Source organism: Mesoplodon mirus (assembly GCF_964341445.2).
Source record: "Mesoplodon mirus genome assembly, chromosome: 13".
Classification (NCBI taxonomy): Eukaryota; Metazoa; Chordata; class Mammalia; order Artiodactyla; family Ziphiidae; genus Mesoplodon; species Mesoplodon mirus.
In genome coordinates, this window is record NC_138989.1 from 37450406 (window position 1) to 37464299 (window position 13894).

At 44.1% G+C, this 13894-nt stretch overlaps 1 protein-coding gene across 1 annotated transcript; it reads left to right on the forward strand.

Annotated features, from left to right (window-relative positions):
- Nucleotides 1-5655: 5655 nt before the first annotated feature.
- LOC309814601 (endothelial differentiation-related factor 1-like) lies at nt 5656-12733 on the forward strand (the record flags this gene model as incomplete). The annotated part of the gene is made up of 2 exons (XM_082640600.1): nt 5656-5663; nt 12181-12733. The coding sequence occupies 2 exons, from the start codon at nt 5656-5658 to the stop codon at nt 12731-12733; spliced, it is 561 nt and encodes a 186-aa protein (XP_082496726.1).
- Nucleotides 12734-13894: the final 1161 nt, after the last annotated feature.

A 13894-nucleotide genomic window follows, 5' to 3' on the forward strand; every position in this document is an offset into this window, starting at 1 on the left:
ATCTTAATTCTTTCCAAAGGGGATATTTATCTGCTTTATGTATATTTGTTATTTAAAAAAAACCACTCCATTATTTAATCAACATTTGGAATATCTTTTAAAAATACTAGTAGTTACAAAGCTATCACATTTTATATCTACGGTTATCATTTGAACTAATTCTCTTTCTATTAAGACCCTATTTACCAAATGAAGTTTTACTATATTTACCACCAACTTTGCAGGCTCTCCCCAGTGAGGCTGTCACCAGCTTCTGGAAGAACCTTCACTTTTCTCTGATTTAATTTTTGTCTGTGTCAGGGATTTTGCCTTGTTCTATTAATTTGATGACACAGTTAGTTCTTAATCCTATTAACCTAGCATTTTGAGATTGAGTATGGTTTAAAATGTGGTAGGGTTTAGAAAGAAACACTAGAGGGCGGGCTGTCTACACGATCAGGAACAATGACCTTGAGTTACTTTATCTTACACAAATTTTTTTTTTTTAATATGGAATGCTTCATGAATTTGCATGTCATCCTTGTGCAGGGACCAAGCTAATCTTCTCTGTATCGTTCCAATTTTAGTATTTATATGTGCTGCCGAAGTGAGCACACACAAATTTTTTTTTTTAAGATTTTTTTGATGTGGATCATTTTTAAAGTCTTTATTGAATTCTTTACAATATTACTTCTGTTTTATGTTTTGGCTTTTTGGCCTCGAGGCATGTCTCGCGAGGCATGTGGGATCTTAGCTCCCTGATCAGGGATTGAACCCACACCCCCTGGAAGGCGAAGTCTTAACCACTGGACTGTCAGGGAAGTCCCCACAAATATGTTTTTATAGGACTCATTAAAGCCTTAAAATATATATATATATATATATATTTTTTTTAATTTGAAATTTATGGGACTTCTCTGGTGGTCCAGTGGTCAAGAATCTGCCTTCCAATGCAGAGGATGCAGGTTCAATCCTTTGTTGGGCAACTAAGCCTGTCCGCCACACCTACTGAGCCCACATGCTCTGGAGCTTGCGTTCCACAACAAGAGAGCCTGCCTGCTGCAATGAAAGATCCCACATGCTGCAACTAAGACTGGACGCAGCCAAAAAAAATAATAATAATGATATAATAAAATGAATAAAATTGAAATTTATTCTATGTATATTCTTCTATAGGCCAAACAAATTTCTTTCATTGAAAGTATAAGCAACAATATGAAATAAAGTAAATGCTTAGTTAAAACATTTTGAGATAACTAATAAGGACCTACTATATAGCACAGGGAACTCTACTCAATACTCTATAATGACCTATATGGAAATAGAATCTAAAAAAGAGTAGATATACATATATGTATAACTGATTCACTTTGCTGTACAGCAAAAACTAACACAACATTGTAAATCAACTATACTCCAATAAAAATTAATTTTAAAATATTTTGAAGATTATTTACATAGTGGTTTGGCATTTTAAAAAATATATGCAAACACATTTTAACTAAAGTGATAACATTGAGCATATAAGTGACTATTTTACTACAATTTGATAATTGATTAGCTGAACTGAAAATTCAGCGAATGATTCATTTAAAAGCAATTTAGAGAGTCACCATAGCCAGGTGTTGTCTGGGTCTCTCTGGGTACTGAAATCTCAAGATTGTCTTGGGCCCCCTTTGCAAGTTTTGAGGAATTAGCCAATCAATACTTATTAGATGCTCAGTATTTTCTAAGCAGGTCACACTGTTTTGAACTGGTTCACCTGCCTTTCAGGGCCCTTAGAAGTTGATCCTTGTGTCTAAGCAACCTGCAGTCTGGCGTTTATCTCTGCTCTGCTTGGACATAGGGATGGGCAATTACAGGACACACGTGAAGTCCTGCCTACACCCCATTTCAGCTGTTTTGACTACTTGCTGATTCTCTGTTGTTGTTTTTTTGTCTGTTTTTTTTTTTTTTCCGGTACGCAGGCCTCTCACTGTTGTGGCCTCTCCCGTTGCGGAGCACAGGCTCCGGACGCGCAGGCTCAGCGGCCATGGCTCACGGGCCCAGCTGCTCCGCGGCATGTGGGATCTTCCCGGACCGGGGCACAAACCCGTGTCCCCTGCATCGGCAGGCGGACTCTCAACCACTGTGCCACCAGGGAAGCCCTGATTCTCTGTTTTAGTGGAAAACCTCTTAGCTCTGTTGGAAAACAGATCAGCTCAAAGCAAAATGACCTATTATTATTTTAAGAAGCCTCACATCATTTTTGAGCAACTACAATCCACACCTACAAACAGATGTGTCCTATCCTGAGAGGTGATTGGTTGGTCAAAGGAAGAAGCAGTACTTTGGGTATTTTTTTCAGGAAGAGGAGAGCACAGATCTGGGAAAGTCAATCATAGGAAATTGTGCAGCATCAGTTCAAACTCTGACCCTGAGAACCTTTCTTGTTAGTTTGCTGTTGTCCAAGTTTGGACCCATTTGAAGTCCTGGCTGGCATCTACATGCGCTTTTTCAACAACCCACATTTGTTGAAAGTGGAACCAATGTTTAGGAGAGACTGGTGGTTCATTCTCTAGTGGTAGATTTTTTCTGTATTCCATGTTCCCCCTTGAAGTGTAATTTCCGAGAAGACAACTTTATTGCTAACTAGTACTAATCACTTTTAAAATATCCTGAAGCAGGGCTTCCCTGGTGGCACAGTGGTTGAGAGTCCGCCTGCCGACGCAGGGGACACGGGTTCGTGCCCTGGTCCGGGAAGATCCCACGTGCCGCGGAGTGACTGGGCCAGTGAGCCATGGCCGCTGAGACTGCGTGTCTGGAGCCTGTGCTCCGCAACGGGAGAGGCCACAACAGTGAGAGGCCAGCATACTGCAAAAAAAAAAAAAAAAAGTCCTGAAGCTTTCAAAAACTTTCTTCCTCTAATTGTTTCAGCTGTTTTCACAGATGCCATTTTGTTCTTAAGATTAGGCAACACTTCATGTGAATCTGGTTACTTTCATAATTATGACATCGTTACGTTCAAGATTTAAGTGGGTTGTAAAATATTATAGCTAGTCAGTAACTAAGGACAGCTAGAAGCAAGGTCATCTTAATTAAGAAGGACAACAAAAAGAGGCACAGGGTATTAACTGAGAAATAGAGAAGTCAGACAGATGGACTTCAAAATGTCAGGTTTATTGTTGATAAGTTCAGGCTTGGACAGAGCATCTTAGATGTGTGCCCATAATGGACTTGCTACTATGTCACCCCTGATTAGATCGGCCCACCCTGCCACTGACATAGCCAGACAACCTCTGGGCTTCCCTTCGGGTAACTACTTGGCACAGAGCAGGCCAGAAAGCCTGTGCCACTTGTGCTGTTTCCTCTGTGGAGCCCAACTCCAGGATACAATGTCCGTGGTCCCTGGAGCTGTCTAACCCGGCAGCCCTGCATGTGTCCTGTGTATAAGCTGGGATTTGCTGTCTTGCACCAGTGAGGTCGGAAAGGGGAGGAAAGAGAGCGAAGCCTTAATGCTTTCGCCACAACTTGGATTCTCCCGTGTGTCAGATAACCCACTCCCACTTGGGAGGGAGTGTTACTCCAGCAGAAGTCCCTCCCCTTCCCACCAAAAAAAAAAAAAAAAAAAAAATCAAGGAGGGAATGCATAAGAGAAGTAAGTAAAAGAAAAGAGCATAAAGATCCAAATAAATGACTTATGTAGATTATAATTAAAGAGTGGGTAATTATTAGTCAAATCCATTTTACCTGCCTTCGCTAATCAAGGTCATTTTAAGACTTGCACATCCTCCAAGCAGCAGGCAGCCGAAGCAATAAGATGTTTGTCCAAGTTATTTTCCAGGGACTTGGAGTCAGCTGTGTCTAGTTGGAGATGAGATGGATAGGACCAAGCTGAAGTGGTTAACACTGGTTAGGACCACCAACCCTGCAACTGGGCATGCGTGAGTGTCCAGTCAGTGATGTTTTGATGCCAGAGGGCCAAAAACTCCACCCTCAGACCATGTTAATTACCTCCAGTTTTGTTTTTTTTTTTTTGTGGTACATGGGCTTCTCACTGTTGTGGCCTCTCCTGTTGCGGAGCACAGGCTCCGGACGCGCAGGCTCAGCGGCCATGGCTCACGGGCCCAGCCGCTCCGCGGCATGTGGGATCTTCCCAGACCGGGGCACGAACCCATGTCCCCTGCATCGGCAGGTGGACTCCCAACCACTGCGCCACCAGGGGAGCCCCGCACCTCCAGCTTTGAATGTGCAGAGGCCTTCATAGAACGATGATGATTACCACACCTTTGCCCAAGCACTTTCCTCATGCTCCCCACGTTCCTTACTCCTCAGACCATCCTGCTTCTTTATTCTTTATCTCCCAAATACCCCAAGGCCTTTGCACCCCAAAGGGGGAGGATGGTATGAGACTTGTTCTCCTGTCTCCTCACTTGACTGCCTTGTGAATAAACCTTCTCTTTGCTGCAAAACTTGGCAACTCAGTGTTTTGGCTTGCTGAGTGTCAGGCAAAATGAACCTGGTTCAGTAACAATAGTAATAATTTCCCTAGCTCTGGTTCCTTCCATCCTCCCTCCCTCCCTCCTTTTCTTCCCTTCTTCTTTCTTTCTTTATCTTCATCTATTCAGCCATTCATTTAATAAAATTAAAGATATAATTCACATCAAAAAGCAAAATTTTGAAGTAGTCTGTGAATACTCTTTTTGGGCAAATGTTGGCCACCTCTAACAGAGAGGACCAATGGTGAAGTATAAAGTTCACTGATTTAAGAATCAGGTTCTGTCAAAATCCTTGCCTCGTGGTGGGCTCTGGATTTCTCTGTGTCCTCAGCTAAAAATGAGAAATTATTGGAAGAAATAATCTCAACTCTTACTCCCAGCTCTAAATATCTGTGATTATTATTCATGTATTCTCATCAAGCTTCAACACAGTTTGAGTCAATCTGTAAAATAACACAGCCACCTTATCTCTTGTATAGAGTTACTGAACAGGTCAAATTAGTTAATACAAACGAAAATGATTTATTGAGCCACAGAGTACAATGTAATTGGAAGGCAGACCAACAACCACTTTTAAAAAATTCAGACTAAACTAAAATGATTGTTTTAGGCTCATATAACATAGGCAGCAAAAGTAGGCATTGAATCCAGACTTCAAAACCTTTCATGAAAAAGATCAACCTTGAATATAATATGAAGAATTTATATCCCATTTAACCTCATCATGAAATCAGAATTTATCAGAACAGACCAGCACCACAAAAATTTAATTATTGATCAGGATGTATATAAATACCAAATGCATTCTAGAATTTCCATGACACCTAGCATGGTTCTTCTCTTGCGTCCAGGGAGTTCAGTCTTGGAACAGCTCATTTATCAACAAATGTATGTTGGGCAGCCTTGTGTTCCACACACTGAGGTCCTACGGACGCTGGGGTGAGACAGAATAGATGGTCCCTGCCCTGTAGGAGCTCCTGTTACATTCCAAGGGGAGGGAAGTGGACACCATGCAAATAAGTACCTAAGCAAGAATGTGTCAGAGCGTGAAAGCTGTTACAAAGAAAATAAAACAGGATAAGGGGATTGCCTGTGTTTTGGAAAGTGGGGGCAGCTTTAGGCTGGGTGGCCAGGGGAGGCCTCTCTGAGGAGGGGACGTCTATCTAACACTATCCCTGAGAGCAGGGCCCAGTGCAAAATGGAAAGGTGAGGCCCCTCAGTTCAAAAATGAAGAATTTCAAGATGCTAACAGCAGAGCATTAAACCAATACGGGGCCGTAGGGATCAGGGGGTGCAGGACCCATGCACAAGAAGCAAGCCCTGCCTGAAAGATGGAATAGCAAGTGCAAGGGCAGGAACAAACCCTGAACGTTTGAGGAACTGAAAATAGGTGCACGTGGCAGAGGGCAGCGAGAGGAAGGGGAAGTAGGATGCTAAGAGGCAGAAAGTGCGGATCATGTAGTGTGGCAGGGTCAGACATGAACAATTATTTTTAATAATGGGATCACTGTGGAGGATTTACAAAGGGCAATGATATGGTCTGACTGACTGGTTTTGACAGACCACTGTGGCCGCTGTGAAGGACCGATTATGGGACAGTGAGGTGGGAGGGAAACCAGGGGGGAGGCAGTTTCTATCACCCCGACAGATGGCCACACAAGGGTGGCTCCTTGGGCAGAGTGAGAAGTGTTCAGACTTGGGACATATTTTGGAAGCAGGACTGGATTGTGAGCTGAGGGAAGGAGAAGAACCACGGGGGATGCTGGGGTTGTGATGCGCTAAGGGTGTCCAGCAATGCCCTGCCCCGGATGAGAAAGCTTGGGGCGTGTAGCCCTCCCTTACTTCCCACAACTCCTGACTTGCAGCCTGGATTTCATTCTCTCTGCCAGTGGGAAGTTTTGTTGTTAACCGCATCACGGAGCTACTGATCACCAAATCCACGGCTTACTTTTTGTCCTCTTTCTTGTCCTCCACGTGGCATTTAGCACAGTTGACTAGCAACTACTTTTTTTTTAAATATAAATTTATTTATTTATTTTTGGCTACATTGGATCTTCATTGCTGTGTGCGGGCTTCTCATTGTGGTGGCTTCTCTTGTTGCAGAGCATGGGCTCTAGGTGCACGGGCTTCAATAGTGGTGGCTCGCGGGCTCCAGAGCGCAGGCTCAGTAGTTGTGGCGCACGGGCCTAGTTGCTCCGTGGCATGTGGGATCCTCCCAGACCAGGGCTCAAGCCCATGTCCCCTGCATTGGCAGGCGGATTCTTAACCACTGCACCACCAGGGAAGTCCCGCAACTTTTTTTTTTTTTTTTCTTCCCTTGTGGTACGTGGGCCTCTCACTGTTGTGGCCTCTCCCACTGCAGAGCATAGGCTCCAGATGTGCAGGCTCAGCGGCCATGGCTCACGGGCCCAGCCGCTCCATGGCATGCGGGATCTTCCAGGACCGGGGCACGAACCCGTGTCCCCTGAATTGGCAGGCAGACTCTCAACCACTGTGCCACCAGGGAAGCCCCCACAACTATTTTTTAAAGCAGCTGGTCTTTCGTATTACTGAACCATTCTCTCTGGGTTCTCCTCTTACTTCTCAGACTGTTCCTTTTATTCGTAGCAGGATGGGGTTCACCTTCCCCTTCATTCTTTTAATTCCACCTAGTCTCACTGGGTTCTCCATCTTCAAAATCTCCTTTATCTCATCCATCCCAACCCCTCCACAGGAAGAGGGTCTTTTAGGATAATAACAAACCGCAATTATGCTGTGAGAGGCAATGTATACTGCTCCCCCTGCAAAGGTGTGATGACACAGGCAGGCGGGAAGAGATCCCTGGGGTGAACCAAGCCAGGACCCCAGAGAAATGGAGAAGACGCACATGTAAGGGAGACCAAGGGCACGTGACGTGGATGCAGCACTGACCAGAAGTGATCTGAGAAGCGTGGTCGACAGGTTACATTAACCTCTGGGTCCAGGCACATTTCTTTCCTTTTTTTTTTTTTTTTTAAATAATTCTACAGCATTTCTATTGATTGATTGATTGACTGATTTGCTGTGTTGGGTCTTCATTTCTATGCGAGGGCTTTCTCTAGTTGCGGCAAGCGCGTGCCACTCTTCATCGCGGCGCGCAGACCTCTCACTGTTGCGGCCTCTCTTTTTGCGGAGCACAGGCTCCAGACGCGCAGGCTCAGTAGTTGTGGCTCACGGGCCCAGTTGCTCCGTGGCATGTGGGATCTTCCCAGACCAGGGCTCGAACCCGTGTCCCCTGCACCGGCAGGCAGACTCTCAACCACTGTGCCACCAGGGAAGCCCCAGGCACATTTCTGACTAGTTGCAGGTAAGAGTGAGCTGAGGCTGTTTGCCCATCCATCCTGCTGTAGATCCCCATGGCTGCGTTCTGTATTCTTTCACAGTATTTGCAGAGTGCCGGCTGTCTGCCAGGCACTTTATCAGACGTTAGACACCTGCTCGGTCTTTTTCCTGACCCTATTCCTCTGTCTCAGCCTTAGATGTTTATATTCCCCAGGATTCTCTTCTTGGGGAAAGTGCCAAGCCACCCTCTTTGGCTGATGTGACCTGGAACCTCAGACACTCATAGCCAGCCTTTTACTGGCTGCCTCTCGGACTGCATGGCCCACAGGGATTTCAGACTCAACAGTTCCTAATACAGCTTTTTCTCCTCAAGCTTGCCTTACCATGGGATCCCTGTCACCAGATCCAGACATTTGGGAATTATCCCAGACTTCTCTCTCTTCTTCAATCCAGCGGCCAGCCCAAGCAGACTGCCAGACGATATGTTGTATCTGGGCTCATGGAATGTCAAGACCCATGTGAGTTAATGGCTCGAGAAGCTTTATTATTATTGATAAGCTAAAGCACGTAGAAGTCAACAGACAGTCAGAGCAAACAAGCAAAATTACATATAACTGCAAATCAAGTTTTTCTTTAAATTCTGGTTACATTATTATGACCCTGGCAAGTGTGTTTTAATTTGGTTCTTGATCTCCATGGCAACAGGATAGGTAAAATACCATATGTATTTGATAACAACTGTAGCCTATACCAATGACCTGTGGAGGAATAAATCATTCTATCAGTTGGATAGTACATTTCAGCCTCACCTTCTGATACATAACTGCCTAAGTAGTTGCAAGTCCAGATTAAATAATAAAATACGAACAGGAGCATATAAATAATAGAATATATCACCTGGCTTGTTGAGTTTATCTGAGCAAACTGGACTTTTTTGTTTAAGGTCATTTACTTTTTTTTTTTTTTTGGCTGCGTTTGGTCTTCGTTGCTGTGCGTGGGCTTTCTCTAGTTGCGGCAAGCAGGGGCTACTCTTTGTTGTGGAGCAGGGGCTCTAGGGCGAGTGGGCTTCAGTAGTTGTGGTGCATGAGCTCAGTAGCTGTGGCTCGTAGGCTCTACAGGGCAGGCTCAGTAGTTGTGGCTCACGGGCTTAGTTGCTCCATGGCATGTGGGATCTTCCCGGATCAGGGACCAAACCCATGTCCCCTGCATTGGCAGGCGGATTCTTAACCATTGTGCCACCAGGGAAGTCCAAACTGGACCTTTTCTATATGGAAAAAAAAAGAATTCTTCTTGGGTACTGACTGCAAATTTTTAGAAGAATTCAACACACCTAAAATATTAAAATGGGCAAAGAAATTATACATGTATCTTGTAGATAGATCAGGAGCCCTTACAAATGTTCTTTGGGTTATTGCCAGATTTTTATCCAAAAGGAGGCAACAGACTTGCCAGGATGAATTATCCTTATTTGAGTATTGAAGGAAATTGTGATTCTGGAAGGCAAAAAAAATAGGGAACATTTTGGGTTACGTGTAAATTCATTAAAAAGTAGAATAAAAAAAAAACAAAAGTAAAAGAAACTATTCTGGAATTATTCTAAAATAGGTGATGTAAAATATCATGTGTGTTTTCCTGAAATGTGTCCTTCAGCATTTTTATTTTTGAACTTTCTATGGGTAGAATGTTCTTTCTTCAAATTAGAATTAATTTTAAAACTCTTTCAGGAGCATGGATACAATCATGCATAATAATAATAGCACATTGCAGAATAGGAGCTCAAGCAACTAACAAAACAGAATTTGTAAAACAGCAGAATTTTTAAAATGCCAGATCACAACAAAGATCATTCAAAATTTAGTTAAATATTTAAAATGATTGTACTGAGAGCTGTTATCTCTTGGAAACATAAATATGTTGTCAAGTTTTACTTTAGAGTTTTAAATTCACAGTTTGCTTATCTTAAATTGTTTTATTTTAAAAGATACCATCCGATTATTAATAAAGTATATGTATACATATATATAAGACACATACATATATGAAACAAAATAAACCCTTTTTGTAGTACTTGGTGGCTGCACGTGCTTTGGGGCTCATTTTTTACTAACAATGTCAGGCTTCATCCCCTACAGCTGGTCACTGCATTCTATTCATTTTGTCTCATTCATTCACTCAAAAAGTATCTAGGCTGTATACAATTCTGCACAGCAGTTTTGTTCATCATAACCCCACACTGGAAACTACCCACATGTGCTTTGGTGGGTTCAGTGGGTTGAACAAACACTGGTACATCCATGGAATACTCCTCAGCAAAAAAAAAGGAGTGAAATATTTATACACACAACTTAGATGAGCCACAAGCAAATTATGCTGAGTGAAAAAAGCCAATCCCCAAAGGATCCATGATACCTGATTCCATTTATGTAACATTCATGAATACCATAATTATAGAGATGAAGAACAGATTAGTAGTTTTCAGGGGTTAGGGATGGCAGATAGATGTGGCTATCAAGAGGTAATATGATGGCTTGAGCATGTTGATTATGGTGGCGATACTACACATACACACGAGTGTGTATATAACTGATGAGATCTGAAAACACTGTGATTATATTAATGACAATTTCTTTGTTTTGATATTTTACTATAATTGTATAAGATGTGAACATTGCAGGAGGCTGGGTGAAGTGTACATGGGGTTTCTCTATACATTTCCTTGTAACCTCCTGGGAATCTATACTTATTTCAAAATTAAAAATTAATAAAAATATCTCAGATTTGTCTGCACTGTCCTGGGCATTGTCCTCCTTTTTGATTTCCTTTACAATATTTGTCCCCTCTTTTACATCTCTACTGCTGCCCTGTTTTAGAACCCCTAAGAGCAGGGATTGTTGTTTTATGGTCTAATGAATCTCCAGTGCCTAGAACAGTGTTTGGCAGAGAGAGAGAGAGAGGCAGGCAGTATGCGTGTGCAATGAACAGAATTGCTTAACATCTTTACATGTCCTGAACCCAGTCTATTTCTCCACACTATCTCCCTCTGCTGCCTTCCCTATACTTAGTGCTCCAGCTGCCCTAACCTGCTAACAGTTGCATGAATACATCCTGGTTAGTTTTCTCTCCATGCTAGACATTGCCCCTTCCAGGTCTTTCTCCCACTTATTTATCCTTCAGTGTTCAGATCAAGAAGCACTTACTCATTCCCACTCTCTGGGCATTCTTGAGCATGCCCTCCTGTATCACACCATTCTACTTGTGTATATACCTCTATTACTTCACTTACCTCCTTTAATTCAGTAGTTTATTTGCCTATTGAATCAGTCAGGGTTTGTACAGGAAACAGAAGGCACACTCAGATGAAATCATGAAACTAACTTTACGAAGGGACTATTCACAGAAGCGGGCAGAGGTAAGGAAATTGATTATTGGCTAAGGGAGCCCTGCAAATGCTGGAGGCTTGGAGGAGAGAATTACAATCACAGAGCAATGGCCAGAGCTTCAAGCCAAAACAATGCCTCCCATTGGCTGAACTCAACCAGAAGCCACAGAGCAAGACAGCCCCAGAGATGCAGCTCATAGAGATCAATCCTTGAGGCGTAGAGCAAGGCAGAGAGAGGGAGAAAATGGATCTGGGGGAGACAGTGGCAAATAGAGACCAAGTGACACATGTTTCTCTCCCCATTAGATGGAAGGTTCCTGAGGGCAGGACCATTTCTCATTCGTTCTTGTAGTCCCAGCACCTAGCACAGGGCTTGACCCAGGATAATCATCCAATAAATCCTCGTGGAAGTGAATTACAATGTTAGGGCATATACTATATTTAACTTAATATTTATAGGAAAGTAGGCGGGAAGGCAGGCAAGCTGTTTACAATCTATCTTTGGCCCATTTTAATTTGCTTTCACATGGAACTGTTTTTATACGTTTCTTGATGTCATATCTAACTTAGATGACAATAGCACAACCAAGACAGAATCCACTGGAAAGGCTACTTTTGGTCATCTTGCTTTGCTGAGTTCAGTCTTATAGCTCCAAAAGCAACACGAACCTGAAAATAGTTGTATCCATGTGGGGCTATCAGCATAAGACACAGGGCGTGAGACACACAAAATATTTCAATTAGGGATGCTTGTCTACTAATTGTACAACATCATCTCCAGATCCTGGCCCCCAGCAGGCAATGAATAAAAGCTTGCTGACTGTCCAGAGTCAGGCAAGCCATGTAGATTTTTGAGGCATGAAAGAATCCAGATACTCTATCTAATGATATACATCAAGCCATCGGGTAGGGTGACCAACCATCCTGGTTTGCCTGGGACTGTCCTGGTTTTAGCACTGAAACCCTTCAGCCTGAGAAATCTTCTGTCTCAGGTCAGCTGGGACAGTTGGTCACCCTACAATTAGGGTTAATTTAAAAATATAGATTTAGGGGGCGGGGCCGCTGCGGGCGCTGGAAGCAGCCGAGCGACAAGGGGACATCGCGTCGCCGGACCTCGAGCAGCTGCCTCGGAGCCACCGGATGGACCACCTGCCCCGCCTGCCCCACCGTGGCTGAGAGTGATTGGCCCAAAAAGGGCCCCATGGCCGCCCAGGCCAAGTCCAAGTCCTCCTCTCTAGCAGCTCAGAGAGGAGGAGAATATGTGGAGGCTTCCAAGAAATGGGCTGCCGGCCAGAACAAACAGCATTGGATCACCAAGAACACAGCCAAGCTGGACCTGGGGACTGAGGAGCTGCACCACGACTGGGTGACCCTGGAGGTGGGCAAGGTGATCCCGCAGGGCCGGCAGAGCAAAGGGCTGACGCAGAAGGACCTGGCGACGAAAATCAACGAAAAGCCACAGGTCGTCGCTGACCGTGAGAGGGGCCGGGCCATTTCTAACAACCAGGTTCTGGGCCAAATCGAGAGAGCCATCGGCCTTAAGCTCCGGGGGAAAGACGTTGGGAAGCCGATCGAGAAGGGACCAAGGGCGAAATGAACACAAAGCTTCGAAATCAGCGCGTTCCGGCTGATCGTCTGGCTGGTTCCGCGTGACCACCGGCGCCAGCGTGGGTCTCTTCACGCGGCCACACGGAACATAGGGCGGTAGCCCTGCCCGGGAGTCCTCTCTACCCCTACCTGCTGTCAGACTAACAGACAAAACCTTGCAAAGTGTTTGCTTCTCCTGATTATTTTCCTCCCTGTCCCCGTCCCTCACGTGGGGTGCGGAACGCTGCCTTCCTCTCCCCTGGGGTCTGCCCCATCACCGGGGTGGCTCCAGGGAGCTCGGAGGGGGACCACCTCGCACAGGGTGGGCAGCCACTGTCTGGGAGAGGAGCTACGTCTCCAGCCCGGCTCGTAGAGAAGCTAATAAACATGTTACCCTTCCAAAAAATATATAGATAGATAGATAGATAGATAGATAGATAGATAGATAGATAGATAGATTCCTCAGATATAGCTTCATTGAGGCATTATTCAGAGGTGATAAAGCTATTCTAGCTCTTTCACAGTTATCTTGAGTTTTGTAAAACTTAGAATCTGCTTTGACTGGGATCTGGTAACTTTGCTTATGAATCAATTAAGAAGTCCTAAGAAAAACCCTCCACTGACAGTATTTTCTTAACCCCAAACCTTACAAACATACTTAATCTAATTGGTTCCTCAGGTGTAAAATCAAAATGTACTCTAGCATATTTACAGAAATAACAAGACTCTCTTTCCACTAATTTCCTCAGGTTTCTGGATATATTTCCAAACACCTTGCCAGCCTTGTCTGTAAACTGCAAGTCTCTTGTTCTGATATTCTACGGGAGGAATATGCACTCACAGCTATTGTACCAGTGACCATTTCTAACTTTTTTATTTATATGCCAAGTGAGAAAGCAGCTGAGAACTAGTTAAGGCTTTTTTTTTCTTCTGGATGTAGTATAGTTCATTTTTTTTATTAGTTTCTGCTTTATAACAAAGTGCATCAGTCATACATATACATCTGTTCCCACATCCCTTCCCTCTTGCGTCTCCCTCCCTCCCACCCTCCCTATCCCACCCCTCCAGGCGTCACCAAGCACTGAGCTGATCTCCCTGTGCTATGCGGCTGCTTCCCACTAGCTATCTATTTTACATTTGGTAGTGTATATATGTCCATGCCTCTCTCTCA